At 36.3% G+C, this 12,317-nt stretch overlaps 1 protein-coding gene across 1 annotated transcript; it reads left to right on the top strand.

Moving 5' to 3' along the window:
* Positions 1–7,275: 7,275 nt before the first annotated feature.
* Positions 7,276–7,857, top strand: LOC121257441 (auxin-responsive protein SAUR72-like). The gene has a single exon (XM_041158444.1). It carries the CDS (start codon positions 7,321–7,323, stop codon positions 7,855–7,857), a length of 537 nt encoding a protein of 178 aa, XP_041014378.1. The 5' UTR covers positions 7,276–7,320.
* The last annotated feature ends 4,460 nt before the right edge of the window (positions 7,858–12,317 follow it).

Below are 12,317 nucleotides of genomic sequence, written 5' to 3'. Positions count from 1 at the left end.
ACTTATGGGACAATCTTTATATATATATATATGCACACACATTATCATGCATATATAACAACAAAAGGAAGGTTTTGTCTTGGAAGCTAGGCTGGGGACCAAGTCCGCCAATATTGCCAACCTAATACCTATAATTTTCATCCAAAATCATAGATCTTGGTTTAAATGATATGATTTCTAATAATATAAAACAAAAAAAAAATGACCCTTTTGAAATCAGGTGTTTTAGTATTAAAATTAAGTTACACTATTTTAAAGAGAATTAAGATTTGTTTCTTTTTGTAGAGATCCCGACAAAAAGAAAGTAATTATACAGTACTAGATCGAGCTTCAGATTGATGGAAGAAATACCATTATTGTTTTCAAGATCTATGCATTTCTGAAGTTAGCCATATATATACATGACATCATGTAGACACATGTACACATGATATATTGGTTTAGCTAGCTATATATGTAACGTGCAAAAACTTGTAAAATGGGAAAGGTACTACGGCTAATTCAATAGTCGATGCAGAGCCACATGATATATAATTTATGCCTTTCTGTTGTGGGTATGCGTAATCTACGTGCTGGAAGTAATCTCACTAGCTAGCAGCTTGATCAGCACAACATCAGTTGTACTCGGATCATAAACCATGTGAACTGCACATGCAGATTCAATTAGATACGCTGATCTCAAGCTTCACCAATCAATGCTCGCTCGCTCGCTCGGCACATGCTCATGACCATATATAGGGGTTGGGACATTTTTCATATGCATAATCATACCAATAAGATGCTAAAAATATAGTGCTGACATTGCAGCTTGTGGGCGGTCTCTCTCTCTCTCTGATATCTCTCTCCCTCTCTCTCTCCAATCATTACAACTTACACGTAAGATATATAGCATGGGCTACTAAGAGAACCTGAAAACTTTAGCGAAGAGGCAACTGATCTAGAGTTTGAAGCATTTGCATGGATTATGATATCTTGGAGACATGCATGCATTAATTAATACAAAATTTATGTTTCGACAAATTAAATTACTTTTAGTATATTAGATATATAATACTGTAAAACAGTACCACATGTAAATTAAAATACTCATTAATTATCAAATTATTCATGTAGCTAGGTTTGTTCTCATCATGTGTCAAGTACTACTACTGCTGCATGCGCATCATGCAGTACTACAGTCAATTATTACTTATGGACTGCATGGGATAAATATGTACGTGTACTGTGTGGAAAATATGATTGGAAGGGGCATAAAGATATGGTAGCTTTATTAATTTTGGGAGTTGCAAATTATTATAAAAGATTAATATGTCATATCATGAATGTGTGATTGTGTCAGTCGACAGAATTTCATTATTTGCTAATGATCGATCATATATATTTTTGAAACTTGACCTATAAATAATGAGTAATGATAAACATAAAACATATTATATAACACTTTTTATAATACATTATAAAATAAAGATATTTTTATAAAATTATATTAGTTTTATAAGGTATTTTATAAAAATACTCATCTTTTTAAAATATTACTGTATAAAGTATTGTATAAAGTATTTTGTGTTTATCATTTTTCATAAATAATTGATTTGGCAGAGAGATGGAGCAGAAGAAGCTGGGTATAGTCCTGACCCATTCGGTTAATCGGTTCATTTGCTTGGTTTTCTGGTCCCTCCTTTATCAGACCCTACTCCATCTGCTGCAGCTAGCAAGCTAAGCTCCCAGCTTTTGTCAACAAAAGACAGACGTACGTGGCTAGCTAGCTGCTTCAATTCGGTAATGCTAAATCCATATCGTTGTAAACGTTTTCTACTCTCCGCGTGCGCCGGGACAAAAGTCAAAAAGGGTACTGATTACTGAAGCCTGAGATCAGTAGTTCTAGAGATTTTTAACTGCAGCTTGTAATTAGTGGGGATTAATTAGAGATCATGATCAGTTGTTGCTCTGTGTTTTTTTGTTTTTGTTTTTTTTGCAGTGACCAAAGTTATAATTTTATCAGCTCATTGTTTGTTATAATCCTTGCATTTTGCTAGTGATTTCTTTTTTTTTCTTCTTTTTTTTTATTATTATATGCTATATATATATATATATAGAGAGAGAGAGAGAGAGAGAGAGAAGCTGACAGTCCTATCGCATAATGTTTTTTTGGATTCTGGTTTCTATTTTTTTTTTTTGTCATGCATGTTATTAACTCGAATAAATATTGTGACTATAATTTTTGGCAGTTAATTACAATATTTCCGAATTTCCTTCTGCTGCTCTGCAATATGCATTCACCTCCTTTTGCCCATTATAGATATATGCATGCACCTGATCATCATGGAGACACAGAAAGCCAGAATAATCATTAGGTTTGTTTTTGTTTTCTAACTCATGAGGAAATTAAAACTGGAGATCGATGTAATATACGAGATGACAATTCTTTGTCTTGTGGATCTCTCTCTCTCTCTCTCTCTCTCTCTCAATCTCTCTCTCATTTTTTCTGCAAGGAGTTGGTGGATAAAACTGATATTACTGAAATAGGTGCTTTATTCTGCCTATATATAATGTGCTATGAATGAATGATGAAGAGCATGAAGGACCAGATAGGCCTTCACTAATTAATATTTGAGAAATAAACTTGGAAGTTGTTAATTTATTTTTCTCTTTACATATAAGAATACTTAGGCGCTTAGAATATATAAGATGCATGCTTAATTAAGAAGTACGTACTAGCTAGAGCTAGCTTATGTATACCAGAGAAAACACGTGTCATATTATAACTCTATTTTATTGGAACAAGCTCTATATATGTATGAAGTCATTTCTAATTATTGTTTAATTTGTCTTCCAAAGAGACAATAATTCAGTTCGATGCATGTCCTTTACGCTGAATACTACCGCATGCAGGTAAAATAAGTGTTAATTGCATATGTACGTGGCTGCTATATACTTATAATAACCTAGCTGTTATAACTTAAAAGTTGAACACTTTTTAAGATACCATATTAGATTGAACTTCTTAGTCTGTACGTGTCATGGTTTTATCGATCATTCCAAGTTCCAACATGTGTTGAGAGAGAGAGAGAGGATTTTCAAATTGCTACAATGCTTGCATAACCATAATATAATCATGTCCATAAACCGGGGGTCATGTGATGAGAAACAAACTTCAATGCAAATGCATGGAGATCAACATGCAACAGTTCAGGAAACCCATTATATATATATATATATATAGCGAAAGATAAATAGTACTGATCCATACTCCCGTAGCTAAACTTCATGTGCTGAGCAATCATCTAGGGATTAAGATATTGGTTATCACTTCTCCAATACATAGATCAGATCATACTAATTAATAACATAAAAACCGGAATTTAAAGAGCACTTAAACCAAAGTGTACGATTTGTGCATCTCATCTCTACGACCTTTGACCAAATCGTAAACCCATTATTAATTACTTTCTAGTTTAAAACAACTAGCAGTATAATGCAAACAAACCGTGTGCGTGTGTGTGTGTGTGTGAATTTAGTACTTGTATGTACATGACCAATTAGTTTTAGCTGATGATCTAATTATAATATATAAGAACATGCAACTAGCTTAAGAGTACTATATATATATATATATTGTTGAGGGAAAAATGAGTTAATTGGCATATTCTTGTGAAAACCTATGTAAAGTTGAGTTGTAACAAGTGTTGATGCATTGATATATGAAAAAGATTGAAGTGTGCTCAACATGGCTCGACTGGCGCTCGAGCGGAACCTTCCAGAGGTGTTCGCTCGATGTGCGCTCGACTCAGCGCTCGAGCGGAACCCAGGCAGAGTGGTTCACTCGAGATGAGCTTGACGTGGCGCTCGAGCAGAACCCATCCAGAGTGGTTCGCTCGATGTGCGCTCGACTCAGCGCTCGAGCGTAACCCAGGCAGAGTGGTTCGCTCGAGGTGAGCTTGATGTGACGCTCGAGCAGAACCTATCCAGAGTGGTTCGCTCGATATGCGCTCGACTCAGCGCTCGAGCGGAAACCAAACAGAGTGGTTCGCTCAAGGTGAGCTTGACGTGGCGCTCGAGTAGAACCCATCCAGAGTGGTTCGCTCGAGGTGAGCTTGACGTGGCGCTCGAGCGGAACCCATCCAGAGTGGTTCGCTCGATGTGCGCTCGATGTTGCGCGCGAGCAGAACTCATCCAGAGACGTTCGCTCGACCTTCGCTCGACACCTCGCTCGAGCCAATGTTCAAGACAACCTAAAGATTCATGTTTTGAGCGCCGTGACTTGCTGGGACTATAAATAGAACAGATCATTTCTGTTCTGTGGTGTGGAAAAATAGTGCAAAACCCTAAGTGTTTCAAGAGCCAAAGAGAGAAACCTTTTCCTCCCTTGTGAATCTCTCTTGGACAAACACATATCCACCACACCACACTCAAGATAAAATCTCATTCAAAGTCCATTGAAGTGGACGTGTTGTTGGCCGGAAGGTTTCCGGAGCTGTTGTGATGCAGAGATCGAGAGGTTCTCGTGGAAAGCTATAGAAGGTCGGAGTTCCGACACTACATGCGTGTAGAGATCGAGTGGGTCATTCGTGATGTTGCAAGCCAGGTTTAGGAACTACAAAGGTTTTGTGAGTGTCTCTAAATTGGTTGTAATAAACTTTTTCTATAGTGGATTTTAGGTGGTGCCTTACACGCGGAGTGGTTTTAGAATTTGAAGAAGTTCTTCAAATGAGTTTCTACTTCGTGACCAAAATCATTGTGTTAATTGTTTTTGTCCATTGATTAACTGTTTATTTGTTTCTAATATTGAAAAGACTATCAAAATTGGAATACACCTATTCACCCCCTCTAGGTGTAGTGATTGGTAGAACCACTGCTTTTTCATATATATATATATATATATGAGATTAATTAAACAGTACTATAGTGCATGCGATCGATGAATATACAACTAATCTATTTCGGTAGCTAATTAATGACATTTCATCATTAATTGCATGATATTTCGATCATGAATAGTTTGCTAGATCTTCATGTACTCCCTTTTGCCTTTTGATGATTATGATGAGACCTTGGCATTTTTTTTCTCAACAAATTAATACTGAAGTCTTCTTGATAGGGAAGCTGCCATATATACACGATAATATGGTGCATGAAAGTAAAACAATAATTTTTACGCTAAATGTAAAAGAAAATATATGCTTAATTTGGTGGTGATGGTTTTTAACGTCGTGTTTCGCATGTCTTTGGGCCGGGTTTCTGAAACTCAGGTTTTCAGGCTTTCAGCTGCACACTTAAGCAAATACAAAGAATGGTGGGCTTTGGTGGTGGCCGGGAAAGTCTCCGATGTTAAAGTCAGTATATATCCTTAGAAGTTTATAATTTGTGCGTAAATTTAGAGAGATTAGAGAGAGTTTTTCGTACCCGGGGATTAGTTTTTATACTAGGTTTATGGTGGGGACAACTCATCCCTGACTTTGAGGGACTCATGTCATTTCCACTGTTCATTTAGTTAGAATCTTTTAATACGGTGTGGCTTCTTGGGTAGCGTTATTAATGCGAGGTGGAGTTCGGGGAGTGACACTATTAATGCGGCGTGGCTCCCTGACTTACTTTACCCAGAAGGGTTCCCTGTTAACCCTCTTTATGCTTGCTGTAAAGAGATCACGTGTTCTCCATATTTCCCGCCCACCTGCTTATGCAGGTTCCTGATGGTACTTCGTCATTGGGGTGGTGTTAGGGCGATGAATCTCATCTGCCCTACCGTCCACTTTCCTTATGCGTTGGTTGCTTCGTGGGTAAGTTTTGCTCATGGGCCGAGTACTCTGCAAAGACCTACTGACTCCTTTTAGAGGAGGGTCGTTGGGCTCGACTGGGGTTGGCTGAGCTCTCTGACTTACTTCCCCAATGATCCCTCACGAGCTTGCTTTAAGGGTCGATAGGGAAAAAATCCCTTACAATGGTTACAATCGGGAGAACAAACTCATATATATTCTTCTCCATGCATGCATGTAATGTATGTTGATCAACGAGGAGAGAGATTTTTGATTCCATGAACATCCAAGTTCCAAGTATATATAAAATACCACAAGTAATTCTCTAAGTAATCATTAATCCAATATTGGTCAAATAGATATAAAAAAGTGATTTCATGATTGAATGAAAAGGACATCCATGTTCTCTCTGAGCACAGCGTACTGATTAATTAAGATGTCAACCTCGTGGGCTAGCTTTATTACGTTTTCCTTCTTCTCTCTTTCTTTCTTTATAGAAGGACATCGGCATTTCACATGGAATTTCTTGAGTACTGACATCTTCCACGACCTTTCGAAGCACACCGAATAGTTTAATTAAAAAAAAAAACAAACAAAAGACCACAACAATTGACTAAATAACATTAAATTGGAATCAAGATAGAGATATATATACAGACGGATCAGCCGATCGAGAGAGCTGTAATAATGTTAATGGCGGAGAGCATCTGATCCTATAAAGCGATTGCATCAAAACAAGCTACAACTTGCTATAAATTAACTAATTAATTAATGTACTAAAGATCAACGACTAACCAGCTTCCATACACACGCACGAGATCATTGGAGATAATTAGTCACTTAAATTCAGACAAAAAAAAAAAAAAAGACTCAGATCTCTGTCACATCCCGCAAGTTGCATCATTTGAAACTGCTGCAAAGATTATAATTGCATGAATATAATTTATCTGCAAGTGGATGGTTTTACCGCCATGAACTGGGTAGATTATATTTCATGTGTATTTCGCTTGGTACGTACGTAAAAAGTTACTTGACCATATGCTTTTCTTCGAAGGAAAAACAGTAAATTGAGAACTTTTAAAGAATAAAAAGTGTCAATTAATGGTCAGATGGTCAATTATATATGCTGCCGGCCCGGCTATCTTTCTTTGTCTCAGGGTGGCTTATTTTACACATAAAATGAGAGTATTAAGCTAAAATTGCAGGTGCAGAAGACAGGGCCAAGAGAGTCAGGTTGAAATCTAGTAGCCATTCACCGGCCAGGGACTAGATCATCACTAAACAAACAAAAACCACTTGATAGAATTCATGATTAATTCATCATGATGAGGGCTAAGGCAGTTGCACCAGACACCAGTACTAACCGATGTACCCATATTTTAATCATATATATATATAAATATATATAAAAAATATCGACAAATAATTAATGATAATGATCGACTCAGTTCACTTCTTTAAATACTTACACCACCACCCACTTGTGCTTTCACACAGAGAAGCATCCGAGGGAGGAGAAAAAGTCACAGCTAGCAGCTAGCCTTCTTTGTAGCAAGCAAGCAAGTTCATGGATTCAAAGAAGTCTAACAAGATCAGAGAGATTGTTAGGCTTCAACAGATCCTCAAGAAGTGGAAAAAGCTTGCTAGTGCTCCAAAAAATAGCTCCATTAATACTTCTAGTACTTCTAGCTCTAACAGCACCACCAATATTAGCAATGGCAGTAAAAGCATCAAGTTCCTAAAGAGAACACTCTCCTTCTCAGATGTTGCGGGGGCTTCCAACGATGTCGTCCCGAAAGGCTTTCTTGCCGTTTGTGTAGGGAAGGAGCTGAAGAGATTCATCATCCCGACGCACTACTTGGGTCACCAAGCATTCGGGATATTATTGCGAGAAGCCGAAGAAGAATTTGGCTTCCAACAAGAGGGCGTGCTCAAAATTCCGTGTGAAGTATCTGTGTTCGAGAAAATCTTGAAGGCGGTTGAAGAGAAAAGGGAGGTATTCTACTTGCATGAGGTTGGTTTCGATGCAGAAAACGAAAAGATTGGGTGCTACTCATCGGATTGTGAGCTCACACCCTCTCATCATCCTCAAATGTGTAGATGATCAGAAGATCACTTGATTTTTCTGCTTGATCACCAAATGCATGCCTTGCTTTTTTCTTTTTTTCTTTTTCCCCTTTATGCTTTGAATGTAATGTATAATTACCGAGAGAAGAGTGATCAGATCTGGGGAGATTTTAGATTGAATAAGATATGTATCTTTCACGATGGAAAATAGGTATTAATTAGTTGGATATGGATTAGGATCCAGGTTGTATCGTATGATCTGCCATTATTTTGGTGGAAAAGTACAATGATTTTCTCCATTATAAAGGAAAAACGTCCTTGAGTTTCCTCTGATCAGATATATAATGTGTACGTAGAAGCCAATGATCTATGTTGCGGTGCTACTCAATGCTGTCATCCCACTATTCCCGCGATATAAGGCCATACATCTGCATGTGTAAGCGCGCATAAGAGTTCTCTCATTGGATTAGCTAAAAATTTAATGAATCTGCATGTATAAGTGCGCGTAAGAGCACTCTCATTAGATTAGCTAAAAATCTAATAAATATTTAGCTATTAGAGAGCAAAATATGCTCACAATGAATTAGTCAAATTCTAAATATTTAGAATTTAATTACAGTGACTTTCAAAAGTTTTTCTAAATTTAAAAGTTACTGTACATACATCAAATACATATTTTATTAATTATTTCTCTCTCCCTTTCTTTCTATCACATATTTTATCACAATTGATACATTAATTTGAGTTAGTGATATATTAATTTAATAAAAATATGATTATTAATTAATATATAATAGGTAGAATAGTAAAATATGATAAAATAAAATAAATTAATAATTAAAAAAATTAAATATTTTTGAAATTATTAATTATTCATTACTATATAATGAATAAATGTATAATTTAATGTAGAGATTTGATGTGAATAACTAAAACTAAATTCATCTTATATAATTTTATTATTATATAATGAAAAAATAGCTATTTCAATGTGAAGATTTATGTGAATGAAATAGCCAAAAGTCAAAATTTTCTTATATTCATAAAAAATGTCTTTTAACTTTGGCTAATTCAATGAGAGTGCTCTAAGATCACGGCCGCATAAGTACTAGCTAGGCACTTGATCTGATCTTGTACTTAAGTACTGTTCATGAGTTGCCTTCTTCTTCCGTACGTCTTTTTTGCATGTTGTACTGATCCTTTTCTCCCATGGCGAAGGCTAGGCAACATATATAGTGAAGCCGGGAACTACTGCTAGGCCAGCCAGATCTTCTTCTTTTCTCTCTCTCTCTTTTTTTTTTTTCCAGATTATTGAACCCGCTTGTAGCTAGCTAGTACTTCATGATAATTTGCTTATAAATTGTTTGAATTAGATCACTGTTACGTAATGGATGCATGAAGAAGAAGTACAATTTGCTACTTCATCATTGTTATATTTATTATAGATTATGATATTAAATATGTGAATTTATTAAAATGTGAGTTATTATTTATTTTCGTGAACCATTGTTTAAAGGGATGCATTGGTTTTGGTAAGAGTGTGTTGTTTCAAATGAAAGTGTAGGAGTTTGAAACTTTACAAGTGTGGACATTAATTTATTTTGTGGAATAAGTGAAGTGTTGGACTTGGACAGACACAATGTTTGGGCCTGCCAAACTTTGTATGTGCGCCAAACATTAAGCCCACACAGTCACAACACTTGGGTGCTTGCACATGGGCTGAATAGGCACTTCAACAATCAATTTAATTGAAAAGACACTTCTAGACTCGAACCAATACCTTTTCCCCAAGGGAGGCACCTGACCACTAGGCTGTGCCATACCCTTTGGTCTTTAAGTGAAACATTATAACTATTAAACTAGTAATTGCCAGTTGAAAAGTCACAAGTTAAGAGTTGTGATATTTTACATGGTGCCACTTCATTCTCTATAAATAGAGGATGAGACCCATGAATTTCAATATTCCATTTTGTCATATTTTTAGTGATCATTTACACAATTTTGTAGAGAAATTCTGAAGGAAAAATTTCATAATTGCTATCTACAGTTGATGACTTTCTTATATCCTAGAGGTGAATTGCTTGTAACTTGATAACAAACTCTTTTGAGTGGAGGCAATTATCACCTTAAAGACACGCTTCAAAGTTACATTTATTTTTCAGTGCACAATTTTTCTTCAACAATCATGTGTCTCAATCTTCTTTTTATGGAAAATAACAATTGCCTTATATAATTACAAGCTAGCTAGTTTCTATTACTACTTCACGTTTTCTCGTAGCTAGCTCACATGAGCCAAAGTAGTAGTACTATTGATCCTAGTCTATGTCATGATTTTTTGCTGGGAATTATATTTACTTTACTCCTTAAATTGATGCTCAATTTTATAATATGGTAGGTAAACTATCAAAACTGATGTTATATAATACATTGCAACATTTTTGCCACGAAATGAGGTGGTGGAATTCAATTGTTGCCACGACCAGTTTTCGCCGGAAAAAAGTTTAGTTAGGTTGTGCGATCTTAATTTAGGTAGGTGAGGTAGTGTGCAACAAATTTGACCAGTTCTCTTCGAAATGGTAGGGTGGCAACAACTGGCCGCCGGCCTTATATATAATCAATTGTACGTTTCCAAATTAAGTAGCTTATAATATATATATATATATATTTGCTATGGTCTTACATATTGCAATTACAAACAATAAAATCTTCACGAATTACGGCCTTTAGTACTATTGATTGAAATCATAAAAAATCACTAGAATCAAAGTATATATATACAATTAGATCGATGATCATTAATGTATATATCTTTTGGATTCGTACGCAAATTGGTATGTATCCTGATCGATCTCCACGTTGTTGGTAAAGTACCTTGCATGCATTAATCTCTTGATCACTGATCAGTAGTGGTTAGATGAATTAATTAGGATACAACTGTGTAAGCCTGGGAGATTTTCATGAATTCCTTCGTATATTCATTAGTGAGATATGGTGTATTTATACACATATAGAGGAGAATCAAATCTGTTACAAAAGGCAAGGGTATTCCTGACAATAAACAAAACCTAACTTCTAGAGTATTCTGAACCTATTTACAGTAAATGAATAAGGAATAAAATGTTATATGCTAATATGCCCCCTCGAGTCCAAGGGTGTCAACTACATTGAGACTCGAACGAAAAGAAAAGAATTTATCAGAGACTAATGGCTTAGTAAACACATCAGCCAGTTACTCCTTGGAGTTGCAAAAAGAGACTTTCAAAGTTTGTGTAGCAACTCTATCACGTACAAAGTGATAGTCAATGTCCATGTGCTTGGTCCTTGAATGGTAAACTGGATTGGCAGTAAGATACGTAGCTCTTAAGTTGTCACACCAAAGTGTAGGAGCTGTAGTTAAGGAGATCCCCAACTCTTTCAGCATGGTTGGTAACCATATAAGCTCAGCTGCAGTGGATGAAAGTGATTTATATTCGGCTTCCGTGCTGGATCTTGCTACAGTCTTTTGCTTCTTAGAGCTCCAAGAGATGAGATGAGTGCCCATAAAAACAGCAAAGCCTCCTGTGGAACGTCTGTCATCATGGCACTTTGCCCAATCTGCATCCGTGTAGGCTTGAAGAGAGACACAAGATTGAGATTTAAAAAATAAACCATAATTAAGAGTGGCCTTAAGGTACCGAAGAATTCTCTTCACAGAAGTCCAGTGCGGAACTTTGGGACAGTGCATAAACTGACAAACCTTGTTTACTGCAAAGGCTATGTCAGGTCGTGTGAGAGATAAATATTGTAAACCTCCTACAATACTGCGAAATAGTGTACTATCCTCAAACTCTGGTGAGTCATATTGAGATAGTTTAACTGAGGATGCCATTGGTGAAGTTACAGATTTTGAGTGAAGCATATTGCTTCGTACCAATAGGTCCTTGATATATTTCATTTGAGATAAAAATAATCCAGAACTAGAATAATCAACTTCAAGCCCAAGAAAGTAAGATAAATAGCCAAGATCTTTAACAGGGAAAGCTTGAGACAGAGCATTAATCAGAGAGTCAATGACACTTGGTTTTGATGAGGTAACCACAATATCGTCAACATAGATGAGCATAAACATTTTCAAGTCACCATGATTCAGTGTAAACAGAGAAGGATCAGTTTGAGATGTTGAAAAACCGTAACTAAGCAGCCAGGTACTAAGCTGTGCAAACCAGGCTCGTGGAGCCTGTTTGAGGCCATAGATGGCTTTGTGCAGTTTGCAGACAAAATTTAGATTTTTCGAATCAATGAACCCTTGGGGTTGTTGCATGTACACTGTCTCATGTAAATCACCGTGTAAAAAAGCATTTTGAATATCTAGCTGGCATAGAGGCCAGCCATTCATAATAGCAAGAGAGATTATCAAACGAATAGTTGTGGATTTCACAATAGGACTGAAGGTATCATGAAAATCTAGGCCAGACTGTTGATGGTAGCCTTTGGCTACCAATCGGGCTTTCCTTCTTT

The sequence above is a fragment of the Juglans microcarpa x Juglans regia genome, chromosome 1D, assembly GCF_004785595.1.
Source record: "Juglans microcarpa x Juglans regia isolate MS1-56 chromosome 1D, Jm3101_v1.0, whole genome shotgun sequence".
NCBI classification, from domain to species: domain Eukaryota; kingdom Viridiplantae; phylum Streptophyta; class Magnoliopsida; order Fagales; family Juglandaceae; genus Juglans; species Juglans microcarpa x Juglans regia.
Note: the sequence above shows the minus strand (reverse complement) of the source record. Positions and strands in the feature narration are given on the sequence as shown.

What these genes read in the sequence shown, in the direction of transcription:
- LOC121257441 (XM_041158444.1), top strand. Translation starts at nt 7,321, where the DNA reads ATGGATTCAAAGAAGTCTAACAAGATCAGAGAGATTGTTAGGCTTCAA.